Genomic DNA, 19,080 nt, shown 5'->3' with positions numbered 1-19,080 from the left:
AAGGAAATGAATAGGCTTTTTTTGTTTGTAAGCCTCGAGAAAAAATAATACATTTAAATAAAATCCAGATTATATCTCAGTTAACCACTGTTTGTTTAAGTTCCTTTGGTATAATAGAAAAATCCAAATAAACTAACATTGTTTTGTTCTTCAGAGGCACATCACTTCATTATTAGTTTAAAAAAGACAACAGTCTGATATACAGTATATTGTCAATTTAGCTGTTAGTCACCAATCTCTCCATAACAGTGAAGCAGCGGCCTCTACTGGCGAGTTAGGGATGGGTGAATCAGGAGTCAATAACAGTCAAAAATGTTTTAAACTAGTACATAACCACAGCAAGGAGAGGTCCTTGAACATGCAGTCATAATTGAGCACAACAGATATTAGGCTGGTTGGTCAAGTGGTATTTTAGTTTATCCCGGTGGTGCTCACACACACCATCACAAGAGAAAAAACAGTCTTGATGAGGATCTTATATCCCCAAGATGTAATTTGAGAGTGCATTGAGGGAGAATGCTTCTGTGTATCAAATGAAACTAGAGTGATGCATCTAGTAATAGAAAAGTCTAGTCTAGACAATGAGTTTAAACTGGTTTTGAAATAGTCTCAATTCAATAATGATGCCTCTATATTGTTATGAGTGTGTATTAGCCCCTTTGTATCATATTTTAGTGGGAATGCTGTTAACAGCATTCCAACTATCTGTTCTTCTACGCACAAAATTCTTTATTATTCCGCCTGTTATTTTGGCCCTCTTCTTCTCCCACATTCCACATCGCACAAACTCCGTTCAAACATCAAAACGTTCAGCTCGGTCGGGAATCGATTGCTATTACTTTTCTCATTCATAACTTTCATAATTTCCGAGATATATCCCATAATTCATCACATTTGTAACCATTGAAGTCAATGGAGAAAATCTTCAGACTTGAACAAATCTTCATGCGACTTCAACTGCTAACGGTTCCTTCATACTTTCAATCAGAAACCTCATTCCAACTTTAAAATGTTACACATCTTTCTGACATTATTCATATTAAACAACTTTTAAATCAGATTCATACTTTTATAAATATTAAACATTGTTCAGACCTTGGTACAGAGGCCTTCTTCAGATTTTAACATTAACTAGAGTGCGTGATGTCACAGCTAGAGTGTAGGAAATCTTGAAATGTGCCTTCATATTCTTTTTAAAACTACCATAATTCCCAAACCCTACATTCCTGAGACATAATTTTTCATGACAAACGTAGGAAAACATATCGTAGCTTGAAAAATGACAAATAATTAAGCAAAAAATAATTAAACAAAATGTCTCTTGAGGGCATGAAGTGACATAAACGTTCAACATGTCTCCATTAAAGCCCATTGTAATTTCAGGCTGATATTTCCTCACAGCAGCAGCCGCACACCTTTAGTTAATCTGCCAAAAAGGCCACATTATTGACCTGAAAGTACACAAAAAGCACACTTCAGATACTCAAGGTCCTTGAGATGCTTCACGCTTTGAAATTTCACCGATATCTGTTACGGTTCTTCAACAAAACGTTCACATGTAAGAGGTTCATCTCTCATTCAGAACAATGGAAACCTTTGATCTCTGGACACCTCGTTAGCTCAACTATAAACACCTGTGTCATGGAACACGATGATGTCATAACTCCAACTGACATGCCCTCAACAGCTCTACGTCAATTATGGGGTGTCATCATATGCCGTTTCCATGGAAACGCATCCCTCGTCATAAAAGACGATGTCGCTATACATTAACACCTATGAAAATGTTCAAAAAGTGCTCAAACTTCACATGTGTGCTAACAGTCCAGCCATGAAGACATCTACGGGACAGTTTTGAGATTTCTTCAAATGCCGTTGCCATGGCAACACAATGCTCGCCATGAAACACCGTTTTCTCATAACTTCAGTGAAAATGCTCCAAACGGCCCAAAACTTCACAGGTTTGGTAACGATGCAGCCATCAACGCATCTAAGCGTATTATGGGGTGTCATCAAATGCCGTTGCCATGGCGACAGACCACTCGCCATGAAACACGATGTCGCTGTAAGTCCAATGGACTTGCCTCAACAGCTCTACGCCAAATCTGAGATCTCACCATATGCCGTTTCCATGGAAACGCATCCCTCACCATAAAACACGATGTCGCAAACTCCTATGAAAATGTTCAAAAAGTGCTCAAACTTCACATGTGTGCTAACAGTCCAGTCGTGAAGACATCTACGGGACATGCCGTTGCCATGGCAACACAATGCCCGCCATGAAACACGGTTTTCTCATAACTTCAGTGAAAATGCTCCAAATGGCCCAAAACTTCACAGGTTTGGTAACGATGCAGCCATCAATGCATCTAAGCGCAGTGCTTCCCCTACCATTGTCTTGGAGGGATGCGTTTCCATGGAAACAGCATATGGTGAGATCTCAGATTTGGCGTAGAGCTGTTGAGGCATGGACCGGTGATATACAAGTGAAGATTGGGGGACGATTGGACCGGGTCCATTGGACTTACAGCGACATCGTGTTTCATGGTGAGTGGTCTGTCGCCATGGCAACGGCATTTGATGACACCCCATTATACGCTTAGATGCGTTGATGGCTGCATCATTACCAAACCTGTAACGGAGCCCCCCCTGAAATTCAAGGTGTTTTAAAAAAAAAAAAAAGTATTATTATTATTATTTTTTAATTGTTTTAATATATATATATAGCACCAAATTGCAACTAATCTATATCTACTGTCACTTTTCACATTGAACATGTGCTCTTTTATTAAATAAATTAAACGTTTTCATTTTAAGTTAATCAATAACAATAACAATAATCCACAGCTCCTCTCTCTGCTCCAGAGGAATTAAAAAAAGATATCCCAATACCCCCCCCCCCCCTCCCCCCCACGCTCAGGCAGCACCCCCCCAAAGCAGTAAACCTAGGGGAAACACTGAAGCGTATTATGGGATGTCATCAAATGCCGTTGGCATGGCGACAGATCATTCGCCATCAAGTTAGTTCAAAAGTTTGCAGTTCAAATATTCTGTTGCTTTTCCAAGCCTTTTTACTTTCTTTTCTTCTCTCATCACACATTCAAGCCCCCAATGTATAATTTCAATCTAAATTCTTCACTTTCTTCTTACACATTACATTTCAGCATAGCACTTTAGCGTCAGATTTTCAGCATAAAGCATTCCCACTTGCAATTTCTTCAGGAATTGCATTCTCTAGTTGTTATATACTCTGCACTCTTGAGCTGACAATTCATTATCTCAAAAATAACAGGTAAACCACCTTTGACTGAAGTAAGCAGTATTATTTGTATCTTTGCGAGAAATTTGTTCATTTTTTTTTCTTTCAGACATTCCTTTATTATAGCATCTTTAAATACCGATCATGTATATTGATTAATAAATAAATATTTCTCTTAAGGCTCTGAGTTTCTGTTTCCTAAGCTGCAGTTAGCTTACCATTCTCTTTCGTTTTCTCTTTATATTGGTGAGTCTGTTTTATGCTTTAAAAAAAACCTAACATGTAAACAATGTGCTTTAGACAAATATAAGCCTTTCCCTGCATGTTGAAATATACTATAATAACCAACTTAGAAATTACATATATTTAAGTATGTTATATTAATATGCAATCAAATGTATTTCATTCTACTTTATTGAATAATTGCACCTCTATTTCCAGTTAGTTATTAACAAGGCAGTTTACAATGTAGAATCCAGTCAAACATTGATGTCACTTTTAACCTATTGCTGCATTCAGGCTACCGGTGGAAAAAAACCGTTTGAAAAAGATCTTCAGTTTAGCGCTCCATTAAACCTATCAACTCGATAGTTTAATATTAGTTTATTCGTCTATTTGTGTGCAACCAAACTGCCGTTCACACTTGAAATATTAGAAATATGAAAGGGGTGATACCATGGGTGATACGAATTGACTTTAGCAAACTACAGCCTTAGATATCATTTGATTACTAATTATGACAAACTTTCACGAACAAAAATACATGACAATACAACATCCCAATCATCAGGAAGCGTGCACTAGAATAAAGCTGCGATAAACATTCTTTGTTTTCGAAATAATTTATATTTATGAGAATGTTTCTAAAAATCGAACATTTTCAACAATAGTCGAATTTTATTTACGACTTTTTTCCTACAACCTGAACGCAGCATACATTAGCTCGGTAGCAGGCTAATGTTGCAAACAACACAAGCATCATTTGATTTGAGCTCCTTAATTTCGTACCATGCGACACTTAATTGCAGCAGTGGTACAAAACCAAATGAACTATAATGTGAAATTGGATATTTTTATCGATCAGTTTGATTTAGAGCTAAGTACTACTTCTGGTATTATTTACTAACGTTAGCCGGAATAGCAGCTCCGCTAACTAAAGTAAATCAACCCATTAGCTTTTTATTGCCATGGTAATTTTCTTCAGCACACAGAGACGGAGGATGTTGAATGAAAGCGAAGATGTACACTCGACAACTGCAGCTAAAGGGCACCATAACAGGTAGCTGGAGAGTCAGTCACTCGTGCTTAACCGTGTATTTTCGATAATATAAGTGTTGCTATTAAGTTTTTCGTATTGTCAACACGTATATTAACTTAGTTGGTGAACCTTAACCATACGTTTTGTCTGGTTGCACGCGCGTTCTGACATAAATGTGTAAATACGTTACCGCCTGAAGGGGAGGGGCAGAGCGTCATTGTTTTCCCCCTTAATCTACAGTGGTGTAAACTGCCTGAATACTTTTACTCAAGTACACTCTTATTACTTAAGTACAATTTTAAAATACTAATACTTTACTTGCTATTTTGTCATTCTACCCCACTACAAATGTAGAGGTTAATAGTGTACTTTTACATTTATACTTTTAGTTACTTTGCAGATTGGGATTAATGATATGAAATATAATCGACATTTAAATAAGATTTACCGAAATACAAGATGTCATAATCTCTATTTACACTCTTATATTTTTGTCTTCATCATCAGTTTATGTGCTCTCCACATGATGTAAGCTACAACAGGCCTAACTGTGAGGAAAGGACTGAACTAACCAACAAGTCTCAGATTGACCAAAGCAAGGTATGTGGACTTCTGCCATTTGTATTATAGATTTTCCTTAAAGGGGCCCTATTATGCTTGTTTGGGTATTCCATTTCCTGTTTGTGCATGTATATGGTCTGCAAAGGCTAAAGTCCCAAAGTTCCCTCCAGAGTCTACCACTCACTCCCCCCCTGCCGGATACGATAGGGGGGCGTGTGGCGCAGTGGATAGAGCCTTGGTGTGGGGTTAAGGGGAGCACAGGTTCAAACCCCACTGCAGTCAGCATGTCTTTGTGTCCCTGAGACACTTCACCCCAAATTGCTCCTGTGGGGATTGCCCACAGTATTGAGTATGTAAGTCGCTTTGGATAAAAGCGTCTAACAAGTGACATGTAATGTAATGGATACGCCTTGATTGGATAGTGACATCACAATGTAAGACTTAACAGACAGAGGGTGAAAGGAGGTGCTGCAGCACAGGCATTATTAGAAAGCACATTCAACATTAAAGCATGAAAACATGTCACAGTAAAGGCACAAAATACAATACTTAAGCTGAAAAGGACCATAATAGTGCCTTTAAATGCACACCAAGGTTTTCACTGATAATTGCTGATTATACACGTGAAAATCTGTAGGGTTTTAGGGAGTACTGCTGCTAATTTGAAAAAGTAGTACTAAGCCTGTTGTTTTGCCTCAGGGGAAAAATGTATGTGGGTGTTAGCCCTGTGTAACCTGCTACACAGACTTCTGTATCCTGATCCCATTGGCCAGTTAAGGCACAAGACAGCTACATCTTTGATTTAACAAGGGAAACTGGAAGGCTACATTAATTCTGCTGGTTGTCATTTGATTGTGAAGGTTCACAGGTTGTTCATTAATCTGTCATTATGGACCGGAAGGAGATGATAAGCTAGCATGTGACAGTTTTTCAGGAGTTCACAGTGCCGAAGTGGCATTCTTTGGCTCAGTTTCGTTTCCTAAGGTGCACATTTTACACAACTGTTTACGGGAATTGGCTGCCAGGAATGTGTAAACTTAAAGCCATTTATCTCCTCTTCCTTCCTCAGTCACTTAACTCCTTCACATTCTGTGTTTTTTTCCTCTTCTGTTTGTTATTGATGTCCCCTTACAACCGGTTTTACTTTACTTAATTCCTTTAATATCTGGTCTGTGCACATATCCATTTACCATAAAAACCTGAATGACTGATTGCAGCAGACAAATTATTTACTGCATGTAATATCTGGGGCTCTGTCGCAACCCCAGCTGTTGGTGCCTTTTATTACACTTGTGTCATGATGCGTAACCATTTCCAGGAATATGAGAGTGTTGCCTCTGGTAACTAACAGCCATAGACTTGTATGAATGATCTTACTTTCAGTTTCCTTTCTCTGTAACTGCTCAGAAAGGAAAGCGGGGGAGGGGGGTAGAGTATATAAGCCCAAACAGGAAGGTTGCTGCTTTAGTTTGTACACAGTAGTTCAGCTTCTGAGGGAGATGAACCACATATCTTGGCATTTGAAAGAATAGGTAAGATGGAGCCAATCTTTTTATAATTTTTCATGCAAATTTGTGCTGTTCACTTGAGTTTATCCATGTGTTTCTGTATATGTCAGGAATGCTATCCGTAAGAGTTTCTGTTTTTACATTTTAGGACAACAACTACCTTTCCTTCAATGCCATGAATTAACAAATTAAGAAAATACAGTATACTTATTTTATTTTATAACAAGCTTGGGTCATATCAAAGATGTGTAGATATGTGTTAACCTTTTAAACATTTTGGTATCAGTGACAACATTGTTTGTTATGCTGTCTGTCAGCTTTGTCAAGGCTTAAACATTCATGGTTCATTGGGTGTGCCTCTGACACTGTCTGGTTATCTGGCTCAAATGTCACCACTTCACTATAATGCAGCCTTTAAAACAAGGGAAGTACAAAACGTATCCATATTACTGTGTGGAACTTTATACAATGGGAAAAAAACCACATGTGTTTAAGTAAGGTTTGTTACATAAATGTACAAACATACATTTTGCCATTTATTGTGTTGTAACTTATTTTTAGTAGTCAGTTAGTATACTGTATATGCTGATGATAAGCTAAAATTGGCTGATATATTTGCACAATTTCTCTAAATCGTCACCAAATTTCAAACAATACAAATTCCTTATATTGAAATACATATACCGGTATATATATATATATTTTTTTTAAATGTATTTATTATTTGTATTATTTTATTTTAAGGATCATTCTCTGTTGGATATGTACAGGGTTGTGAACGTGAATTTTAAAATGTTTTCTTTTACAATGACTAGTAACATGTAAGAAGAATGTAATCAGAAACCTAATGTAATAAAGGTTCTGATAAAAGTAATGCAACCTGATTACTTTCCATTACTTTTGGTTTATGTCATATAAAAGAACGCATTATTTTATTTATGTCAAATAAATAACAATAGGATGGCTAACAATAAGGTGTATTATGTAAGACAACAGAACAATGTAACCTTAGCAAAGAAGAAACCCAGATATTTAGTATAAATTAGTCACCTTAAATGATAGTCTATGCCTTCAGAATAGTATAGCTTACAAATGCTGTTTTAGTTTAATACCTGAATTTAAAGCAAACACAGTATCTTTGTTTAATGGCACTACAAAAAGATATTTCAAACAAAGAACGATGAAAGTAGCCAAAAGGAAAACCAAAATGAAAATTCAGGCAGTACTTCTACCTATAATATATATCGACCTTTATTTTAAAATGAATTGTTATATGGTAAACCTGCTAGTAATCCTCATTTTTAAATGGTAATTTGATTACGTTTTTTTTTATTTGTAACTGTAAGCCAGGCAATACATTTACATTTATTTGGTATCCTGATAATCCTATTACATGAAATCTTTTGCTCCCCATCCCTGGATACGTTTGTGTGGTGTGTGCGCATTTTAAAACTCATTACTTAGTTTAATATATGTAGTTTTAATAATTAAAATACAGACTACTGCTAAACTCATTTGCAGTGTATATGTATTGTTTTTCTTTATTCAAGAAAATATAAAATACGACATACATTATATACAAAAAAATGTTTGACATCAGGGGTACACGGGTATAATAAACAAGTACAACAAAGATATACATAAGTGAATAAAGAAATATAAAGAAAATAAATAATTATATATATAATGTGAAATAATAAAAAAGGTATAATTTCAAATAAAATATTTATCAAATACAAATTTGGTTTTGATTGTGTTTATCTGTTATTGATAGTGTTGTTATTTCCCGACAGCATCACTCATAATGGAGGTCCTGGAGAATATAGTGGCGATGGTGAAGCAGCACCCAGCTGGGATCCCCCTGAAAAAGCTTGCTGTGACCTACAACCAGACATACCACAAGAACCTGACTTTATCCACCCTGGGCTTTGACTCTGTGGCTAGCCTGGTAGCTTATTTAGATAGGGATCTAGTTGTGGAGGGGGAACTAGTGCTTCACAAAACTCACAGGCGTTCCAAGCGAGCTGGGGCTTTAACAAAAGCTACAGAAGACAGCAAAAATATAGAGGAGGTTTTGGAGGATATAGTGGCCATGGTAAAGCAGCACCCAGCTGGGATCCCGCTTAAAAAGCTAGCTGTAACCTACAACCAGACATACCACAAGAACCTGACTTTATCCTCCCTGGGCTTCGATTCTATCGCAAACCTGGTTGCCTCTATGCACAGGGATCTGATTTTGGAGGGGGATGTAGTGCATTACAAGAACCATCCCAGTAGTCGTCTGGCAGCAGCTGGGCCATCAGCAAAAGCGTCAGATGATAAGGAGAAGAAAGGGAGAACGTTGGAAAATATCGTGACCATGATGACAGAACAACCACATGGGATTCTTCTGAGGATGGTGGCTATATGCTACAGCCAGAAATACCACCACAACATGGCCCTATCCTCTTTGGGCTTCAAAACGATTTCCTGCTTGGTAGAATCTTTAAAAGAAGATTTAGTCGTAAAAGGGGACATGGTGTTCCATAAGATGTTCCAGCCTCAAAATCAGCCTGTAGCCGGGAAGACAGCAAAAGCCAGAGAGGACAGCAGACCTGCAACACCACAGAGACCTGCAACACCACAGAGACCTGCAACACCACAGAGACCTGCAACACCACAGAGACCTGAAACACCACAGAGACCTGCAACACCACAGAGACCTGAAACACCACAGAGACCTGAAACACCACAGAGACCTGAAACACCACAGAGACCTGAAACACCACAGAGACCTGAAACACCACAGAGACCTGAAACAACTATTGGGAAGAGAAGCCCTTCTCCACGTGTCACAGTACCACAGGTGGATGTCAGCTCTTACTATGTACCTACCACTCAGACAGCAGTTCATCTTTTAGGTCCTCCTCTGATTCCTTGTCTCCCTGTTAACCCACTCTTTACTGCGACCCAGCCATCGGTGAAATTGACCCAGGAGCAGCTCTTCCAGAGAGTCAAGGAGGTGAGTTATGAAGACACATTCACATATTGACCACATAGTATTTTTCCTTCATTGGTCCCCTGTCCCTACAGCAAAGGGAAAGTGCTGATACATGTAGTGAACATGTAGACCAGGGGTGTCAAACAAAATTTCATCGCGGGCCACATTAGCATTATGGTTGCACTCAAAGGGCCGGTTGTAACTATATAAATATACATATATAAATATATAATATATATAAAATAATGTATTATATTACACTATTGCCTCTGAATTGGATTATTATCGGATAGGATAATAACTTAGTAATTAACTACCAACTACGTCTGAAAGCAGAAGGCCAGGGCAAATAATTGCAAGTCTCTTCAGTGTGCATGTCACAAACGAGATGCATTGTGGGACATGTAGTTTATGGGCAACCTGCTTCTGTAAAGTGGCATGTAACCGTATAATAAACGTATTATATTCTTTGCAAGCTCTTGCGGGCCACATCAAATGAAGTTGCGGGCAGGATTTGGCCCCCCTGATGTAGACATTTCACATTGGTGAGAAATAGTTTCGCAAGTCACAATGCTTCTGAGGATGCAGCTAGCTTGTTAGCAAGGCACAGTAACAATCCATATGAAAAACCCAAAACGTAAAAAAAAGAATTAAAAAAGATTCAGCAATATTCCAAATTAGATGGGCACTATTTTTTCTATTACTTCAAGTGGAAAAGTTCTGTATTTGTATGGACTTTTACTATTTCTCAGTTCTGGATTAACACACATGGCACTGTAAGTATTTAATGCAGTAGTACAATCTGTTGGATTGAGGATTGAATCTAAATCAACTCTAGCAATACCAAGCAAGCAAAGAAGGACACTACACTGAGAGAATAGGAGGAATGGGGGTCAATTGGGGATCAATAGCACCGTTTTTTGGGGCCAGGGCCCCCACTCACATGTTCATTTGGCTGTTAGACAATGTGAGCATAGAAGCTTAGAAAGAGTTAATTCATTACATGTCACTTGTTATGCAACAGGGCAACACCCTAATTCATCTACTAAGGCTATAATAAGACACATGAGAAACAGTCCTTTACTTGTGTTCTGATGCAGAGGGAAGTAGTGTAGTGCCCTGCCCACGGCCCTGAAACATGCAAAACATTTGGAAACAAAAACTTGAAACGTCTCAAGTGAAAACACAGTGCAGATCCAGGCCGATTACTGAAACTGGAGGCATGGTGTTTCATCTTAAAAAGGTACATTTAGCCTTTGTAAACAAATGTGATTAAAGAGTTTAAGTTATGGATAGAAAAAAAAGGTATTTGAGGGTAAACCAACCAATCATATTTTATAAGCTTGTACTGGTGCAAACAAACCTATAAAAGCATTAACAGATATAAAGCTACAGAAAATAAGTTGTATAGAGCTGTACGTTTCTTCATTGAGCTTATCTAACATAAAAACTGACCTTTGACTATGGCAAAATAATTATACTTTGTGCTGTATGTAAATCAAGTTTATTGATGTGTTCCAGGTTATGAGCAAGTACCAGCTGACTGCTCCGTCAATGGACCAGCTCCAAACGGGCTATTTTCAGGATTATGGTGAACAGCTTCCATTCACCCTGTACATGTCTCTGTATGACAGCCGGCTAGCATCTGGCACTGGGAATGTACCTTCTCAATCAGAACCAATAGCAGAGCCTAAGACAACTGCAGGTAGACAATCATGACAACATTTCCTTTAATGCATAAAACATTTATTTTCTATGCCTTTTAAACACATATGTGATGCCATATCTTCCACAGTAGCGTGGGATATTAAAAAAGAGCCTGAGAAAGAACAGCAGCAGCAGGCCATCGCGTCCAACTTCCTCTCTGACTTTCCAGCGCTGGGAGAAGATGTGACCAGACAGAAGAAGAGCAAAACTAAAGATGTGACCAAGAAAGAGGGCAGAGGCTCCATCTTTAGAGAAGCTTATCATGCCCAGCTGAGGGAGGTCCATGGAGATAACATGCGGGCAGTAGAGGCGTTGCAGGTGGACGGGGAGGAGTTCACAGGCTCGAAGAGGAAAAGAGTCCTGGATCATGACTCCATCAACAGTCTGATGGAAGATGTGATACGTGACATCGCTGCAGAGGGAGAGCTGGTCACCAAAGAGAAGGTGAGGTGGAAGAGGAAACCATTTTATTGATGAAACTCCTCATGGGTCCTCAGGTCCGACCAGCTTCCCTTTCAGCCACTAACGGTCTTTCACTCACACTTAAATTTACTTTAGAGCTTAGAATCGGAGGATGAAACCCTCTTTATTTGTCACACATGAACATGCACACAGCACAGCACACACAGTGAAATTGGACCTCTGCATTATACCCATCCTAGTACTAGGAGCAGTGGGCAGCTATTATACAGCGCCCGGCAGTGCCCAAGAGGTGAACTGGGACCTCTCCAAGTACCAGTCCACACTCCATATTTAGGTCTGTCGGGACTTGGAACAGGCCAAGTCCCGACAGACTGAGCCAATGCCGGACAAGTTTATTATTAGGCGCTTTCACACCAAGTACTTTGCCGTACTTAGTTCCCAGTACTTAGTTCATCGGAACTCTTTAGTTCCCGGAACTATCTAGCAGATCGCGTTCACACCGGAATAAGTCCCTGAGGGAGGATTACGCAAATGAAGCCGCTGACGTCACTTCTTCTTCTGCTGCTTTGGGTTTACTGGCAGGCCGCAAACAACTCCCCGGCCGGAAGTCCCCGGAGTTGGGGACTGGCCTGAAGCCTTCCGAGTAAATCGCCAGAACGCCGACACCTCCTCATCTCCACCGCTCCCATGTTTTTTTTTTGTGTTGCCATAAGTTATTCTCTCTCCGTTGGTTCGCTGGGCTAATGCTAATTCTAATAATGCTAATGCCAGCAAATACAATGGCGGCTTCACAAAACTTGTCGGAGTTTTACGGGGCGTGGTTTGCAATTCGCCCAGCCAATCAGAAATGGGAACCTTTTTCTCCCAGGAAAGTACCACCTCTCTAGCAGGGACTGAAAAGGGGTGAAAAGGTTTTTACTTCTGGCAGTAAAGTTATTTTTTGGTGTGAACGCTAAATCCCAGGAACTATCGGAACTATTCCTGGGAAAAGTACTCCGGTGTGAAAGCGCCTATTGTAGTAACCTTTTTCGAGGAATTTTGGGAATTAAAATTACAAAGTATTAGAGTAGGGGGAGTTCACAAATAAATAACGGTGTCGATAGGAGGAAAAATGTAATCAGTTAATCACAATGGTAATATTTGATAAATTATGATAAATCACAAGTTTACTAGTATTTACTTTACGGCAAATACACATGTGGTGTTGTATTAGAAATAGAATGACAAACTGTAAAAAAAAGTTATCTGTGTTCCACAATCACACGGGTAAAAATCTGCGTTGGAATTACGGGAGGGCGTTTGGGTCAAATGTGAATAATTTGGCTAAAAGAAATGATAAGCGCTAACGCGTTAATGTTGACAACCCTCACTAAAATACTTGAATGCAGTCAAACTCCTCACACATGTATATTTACTGTTAGCCCAAAGGTTAATCGTACCATAAATGTGTTTTTGTATCTAATGCATCTCATTTTCTCATTGTCTCTTTATCTATATCAAGGTGGTATCCAGGGTGTGTGTGTTGATGCAGATTCCGTCTTTGGAGGCAGGAAGGATTTATCCCCGGAATATTCAAGCTTTAAAAGACCTTCAATACATCATAAGAGAGATCCACATGTTCATAGAGGTTGGTACATTTATTTAACAATAGTTGTTATAATCTGGATGTGTACTAGCTACTGAATTCTTCTCCCTCTATCAGTGCAGTGAGGCAGCAGCATCCATCTGTACCCTCTACGAGCTGGGCCAGTCGCTGGCCGGCCTGAAGAACAAGAAGCACTATGAGGAGCTGCACCTGGGGCCCCTCTGCAAGCTGCCCCTCATCCACCGCCTGTTCAAGATCGACAGTAACACTAAGGACGATGATATTCACCAGATCGAGACGGTCGACATCTTAAAGGTAGCACTCACCTGACAAATCGCTTTAGGATGTATTTGATGGACGAAAATGAAAACTATCGCTGAGGCACCAGATAGCTAATCTTACTCAGTGGATTTGTAGATTTTATTCTAATAATCCACTAGTACAAGGACAATGGTTTTACCCAGGGTTCGAGTTATAAACTGACACACACACACACACACACACACACACACACACACACACACACACACACACACACACACACACACACACACACACACACACACACACACACACACACACACACACACACAGCAGTAGCCCTCTACTTGCTACAAACTTAAATATGAAAAGGTTCAACTACGCACACACACATCATCTCGGCTCGCGCAGGACGCTCACAGGCAATAATGTATTGCGCACCTTGGAGGTGCAGTGCAGGCATATTGTCATTCAAGAGACTGCGTAGTTCTTTTGGAAAACATGTTTTTCTTTTAGCCTATTTACCTGGTTAACGTAAATAATACTCGTTACATTGACACATGTATTATTTGTAGGGCTGTCAGTCGATTAAAATATTTAATCGCGATTAATCGCATGATTGTCCATAGTTAATCGCGATTAATCGCAAATTAATCGCACATTTTTTATCTGTTCTAAATGTACCTTAGAGGGATATTTTTCAAGTTTTTAATACTCTTATCAACATATGAGTGGACAAATATGCTTTATATGTTTGTTTATTATCATTTGAACAATGACAAATATTCTCATGAATATTAAACACAACAACCTCTGAACATTACAAATATTCGCCTCAATTCAACCTGGAACCTCTCTCATACAGTGTGTGTGTGTGTGTGTGTGTGTGTGTGTGTGTGTGTGTGTGTGTGTGTGTGTGTGTGTGTGTGTGTGTGTGTGTGTGTGTGTGTGTGTGTGTGTGTGTGTGTGTGTGTGTGTTGTGTGTGTGTGTGTGTGTGTGTGTGTTGTGTGTGTGTGTGTGTGTGTGTGTGTGTGTGTGTGTGTGTGTGTGTGTGTGTGTGAGAATGTGGAGACACTGTGATTGATCGTTGGAGCTATGTGCCGCTCAAGGCATATATGCTCGAACGTGTGCTGCCTGGACGCTGCAATAATGTTGCGCGTACTATCCGTGCTGAGTGCGCTGACTTTTCGTACAATGTCCCACTGTCTGGCTACCTGCATAAAGTCAAGTGCTCGGCGCAGTTGTCGGCGAAATGTCATTGAAACAGCTCCTTATATCCGTTAGCGCAGCTAGCTAGCACCAGATGCTAACAACAACAACACGTAAGGTGTGCCTCGCTCGCGCGAGTCGCGCCACACATACACACTCCCTCCCGGTCCTCCCGATGGCCAGTCCGGGCCTGCCGGTGAGCGTGGAAGTGTGGTCTGCCACAAGTGGGCGGCAGGAGCAGGGCTGTCAGCATCAGCTTGTAGATGGTATTTTAAACTCGATGCGCTCTGAAACTACGGGGCGGCCGAGGACAAAAAATACACATGCGTTAATCGCGTTAAAATAATTAGTGGCGTTAACGCGTTATTAACGCGTTAACTTGACAGCCCTAATTATTTGTGATTAAAATAATGGTTGTTGGCAATGTATTAGCGACCTCCACAGATGTATGATTCCACTGCGTCCGTGGGAGCTCAGGCCCCTCCTTATGGGAGCTCAGCTCCCATTGGCTCCCACATAACTCGAACCCTGGTTTTACCCATATTGCTTTGCTGCCTTTCCTGTGGCTTTCCCCTGTTTAAAAACCATATGCCACCTTTACCTGTCTCCAATAAATGCTTAATCATTCCCATCCCAAAGCCAGAGACTGTATGTAGTTTGTGCTGACCGCTGATGAGCTGTTAAAAATCATTTTGTCTTTTCAGAACTTTTCCGCTTTGATAGTTTTTCCTGAATGTTTCTTCTCTTGTTCTATTCTTTAGCAACTGCGTGTTTTTAGGAGGCAGCAGACCAAGCCAAAAATAGACCTGGCTGAGTTCATGAAGTATCTGGCGGACCACTACAGCTGTGACTCTCCCTACGAGCTGGGCATCATCATAAAGAGTGTTGGCCTGCCCATATCGGTAAGAGACATGACCTACTGAAAACATCCAACACTGTTTACACATGAATCATGTAACAGTACTATTTATTTACTTACGCACAATATTTTTACAGTGAATTATACTGATTCTATTTTCGGTAGTGTTCACCAACAGGGCTTACTTGGTCAAAAAAGGCCAGTGGTCCAAATATGTCTATCTAATATTTACATCCTTTATCAATCTCTACCTTTTGTAACCTAGTCTGAGCTCAGTTTCCTCGTATTGTCCAAAGTTAGTTACTTTAAGCAGATTTCACTTTTATAAATCCATAATTTCCTCTAGGTATAAGCTGATCTTGTCTGGCAATCAGAGTTTAATACCATAAACAAATTACTGATGATTTTTCGCTGTTCAAATAGCTTAAACATTCTCCACACTGAAAACAGAAAGTTTATCCTGAGGGTGGCAGCAGAATACATTCAATAGTAATGGAATGTTAAATTCTGGTGAGTTTAATTTATAAAATTATGTTTAAAACAAAGCTTCTCATAACGTTTATCAGAATATAAATTTTCAAGATTTTAAAATTGTAATTCTTGGATGTAAAGGCAAGCATAATACAGATATATAAAAAGAAAGGTGTGGATTCAGAATGCAGACAAATAATATTTCTTCTGCCCTTATTTTAAAACCTTTCATGCTATGCTCCTTGTCATTTAGAATGTCTCTTGGTCAGTAATCGAAAGACTGATGCCAGTTGAGGGATTTAAAAACGGGTTCATGTGCCATTACAGTCCCACCCATATGGAGTCACTATGACACACACAACTTTTGAATAACATCATGGCAACAATAAGGTCATTTCCTACTGTATTTCATTTCATTATGTTTTCACCAGCTGCAGTTACCGATTAGACTTTCACTTACATTTCTATGTATGGTTCATATTTGGTCCATAATGATCTCACAGCGATTTACATGGGATGCTCAAGCCTCCCGTCCGGACTGTCTTTACAATAAGCTTTTTTGTGCCTTATTTTTAAACAACTCAAAACATTGCTCATAAAGGGGCCCTATTATCCGTGTTGGGGGTTCCCTCTCCTGTAGTGTGTTATATAGGTTTTTGTGCATGTAAATGGTATGCAAAGGCTAAAATCCCTGTGTTCCCCCCAGAGGGAGTTTCTCCCACTGTTTGAAGAAACTTGCTCTTTCTATTTTTCAACTTTCTTAACCCCTCTGCTTCATGTTGTTGCATGGTTAAAATGAACACAAATAGTAAATACGCACATACTCAAGAGGCATGCTGGAGACTGTGTGAGGTGAGTAATGTTGGACATGCACATGTTTTTTGGGAATGTGCGAAAATGAAGGGATACTGGGATGATGTATGGACTGTGCTCAAGCGGATTTTGGGATATGAGGTCCCGAACACTTTTGAAGTACTCTATTTAGGAAACCTCACAAGGAGCATTGTCCAATACGGAGACCAATATCTTGTTCGTATACTGATAGCATCAACGAAAAAAGCAATCACCAGGAAATGGCTACAGGAGGAACCCCCGACAGCCAATGACTGGTTGGAAGTGGTTGGAGAAATACTCCATATGGAAAGACTCACCCATGTGCTCAGAATGAAACTACCAGAATTTGAAAAGAAACTGTTCAAGTGGACTGCCTATAAGACCCTTCACTAAGTCACAGTGAACCCTGACCTTAGTTACATTATGTATAGATAATTATTTGATCTCTGACACTACTTTCTACTACTACTTTTGTTTGTTTTGTTTGTATTGTTGTTCCTGAAAATAATAAAACCTAAGTTTAAAAAAAGAAAATGAACACAAATACAAATATTTTCTAAATACAAATAAAATGCATAGTTATGCAAAGCTCAATTTCCTTCAACATATCCCAGGTGAAAACAGTTTGTTGGTGAAAACTATTTTGGTAGAAAAATAATATTTGATTGACCAGTATCTATTAATCGGGGTGACTGAATCAAAATGCTTTTTTACCATTGCAGTGACACCTCAGCAAATCGCAGTTGCCTATCTAGTGGACATATAGTGGCACTGTTTGAATATTTTGTCAACATCCTTCTCTGTCCTGTTCAGATCTTATCCAAGGTGTCTCGAGGTGAGCACACCGTGTTGGAGCAAGCCAGGGAGGTGATCCAGAGAGAGATGGAGGAGGAGACCTACGATCGGCTGAGAAAGATAAAGAAGAGCGTGATGGAGCAGATGCCAGGTTCCTTCTCCTCCTGTGGCAGCTTAGACCTCAGGAAGAAGTACATTTCCATGCCTGCTGCAGAGGTAACGCTGGAAGTCTTCTCTAACGCTGAGGGAATGTTCACTTCCAAGATAGCTAAGGTGGGTTCAAACACTGACAGCTGTCTTCTACTAATGATCCGATACATCAACAAAAACTTGTTCAGAGGCAGTCTGGGAATTCTGTGTCCCCTTTTTTTGGAGCAAAATTATTATGACACCCAGTCCTTAAATGACTACTTAATCTGCTGGGTGTTAATTCCACTAAGCCTCCCACCAAGAGCCATATTGCGGGATAACAGAGCTGCTCTCACGTTCTGAACTCATCAACAAAATGTCACGATTAATCTCCTAATCCTTAATGAGGGCGTAAAAAAAAAGTTTGCTGATGAAAACTGGTGAGACATTAGATGTGTGGCTTAACTCATTTTAACATCAGCCTTCTCCTACATGTTCTGGGATTATATTTATCCTAGAGAATTGTGGACTGTAAAAATGTGTGTAGAAGCTACAGGGCTTCCAGCACCATGGCAACAGAGATCAGTTTTCAGATCCTTCTTCCATGGCCAGCAGGGGGAGTTAGTAACAACAAGCAGGCATTCATCTGTCCAAATAGAGTGGATCAGTGATGACGTATTATGTAGCCCGACCAGGAAGTTAGCATCAAAAGGGCTCCCTTGACAAAAAAAAAGAAGAAAAGTCTATTCGATTTTACAATATTGCACAAAATAAACTCTTTGGGTATCACGTTTATATTACTTACATATTTTGTTCAACATAATCTAATATGAATACCCCTTTGAGATTTTTTAAGGGTAAATTAAATTGCCAGAAGTAAAAAGCTAAAGCTAGGCTACAAACAAATTACATCCAGTCGCATCAACACCGCTAAGCTAAATGCGGCTAATGAGTGTTTTTAAATGTCATTTTATATCATTGCTTTTAAATGAGTGTTTCTAGATATCATTTTATAATATGTTTCTTAAAGGTGGGGTAGGTAAGTTTGAGAAACCGGCTCGAGATACACTTTTTGTTATATTCCATGGAATGCTCTTAACATCCCGATAGCAATGAATATCTTAAGTGCTTTGACAAAAAATCCATAAAAAAATATCATCTGTGGAAGCCGTAATACTGTAAAAAGCACGACCAATCATTTTAGCCGGCCCGGCTAAAATAACTGGATGGCCTACCTGCC

At 39.5% G+C, this 19,080-nt stretch overlaps 1 protein-coding gene across 5 annotated transcripts in view; it reads left to right on the top strand.

The window, feature by feature from the left end:
- Positions 1–4,239: 4,239 nt before the first annotated feature.
- Positions 4,240–19,080, top strand: part of wu:fj29h11 (protein NO VEIN) — a 47,714-nt gene continuing 32,873 nt past the window's right edge. For 2 of the 5 annotated variants that reach the window (XM_034130752.1, XM_034130750.1), the window contains exons 1-8: positions 6,529–6,610; positions 8,380–9,587; positions 11,088–11,271; positions 11,362–11,717; positions 13,198–13,323; positions 13,399–13,596; positions 15,514–15,654; positions 17,730–17,984. In XM_034130752.1, the coding sequence (XP_033986643.1) occupies positions 8,391–9,587; positions 11,088–11,271; positions 11,362–11,717; positions 13,198–13,323; positions 13,399–13,596; positions 15,514–15,654; positions 17,730–17,984 (2,457 nt within the window). In that variant the 5' untranslated portion in view covers positions 6,529–6,610; positions 8,380–8,390. Of the gene's footprint in view, positions 4,539–5,024; positions 5,118–6,528; positions 6,611–8,379; positions 9,588–11,087; positions 11,272–11,361; positions 11,718–13,197; positions 13,324–13,398; positions 13,597–15,513; positions 15,655–17,729; positions 17,985–19,080 lie in introns of those variants that run through there. The other 3 variants (XM_034130751.1, XM_034130754.1, XM_034130753.1) reach the window with 3 other exon arrangements.

Source organism: Trematomus bernacchii, unplaced genomic scaffold (genome assembly GCF_902827165.1).
Source record: "Trematomus bernacchii unplaced genomic scaffold, fTreBer1.1, whole genome shotgun sequence".
Lineage (NCBI taxonomy): Eukaryota > Metazoa > Chordata > Actinopteri > Perciformes > Nototheniidae > Trematomus > Trematomus bernacchii.
The sequence above is the reverse complement of the archived record's forward strand: the minus strand, read 5'-3'. Positions and strand labels throughout refer to the sequence as shown.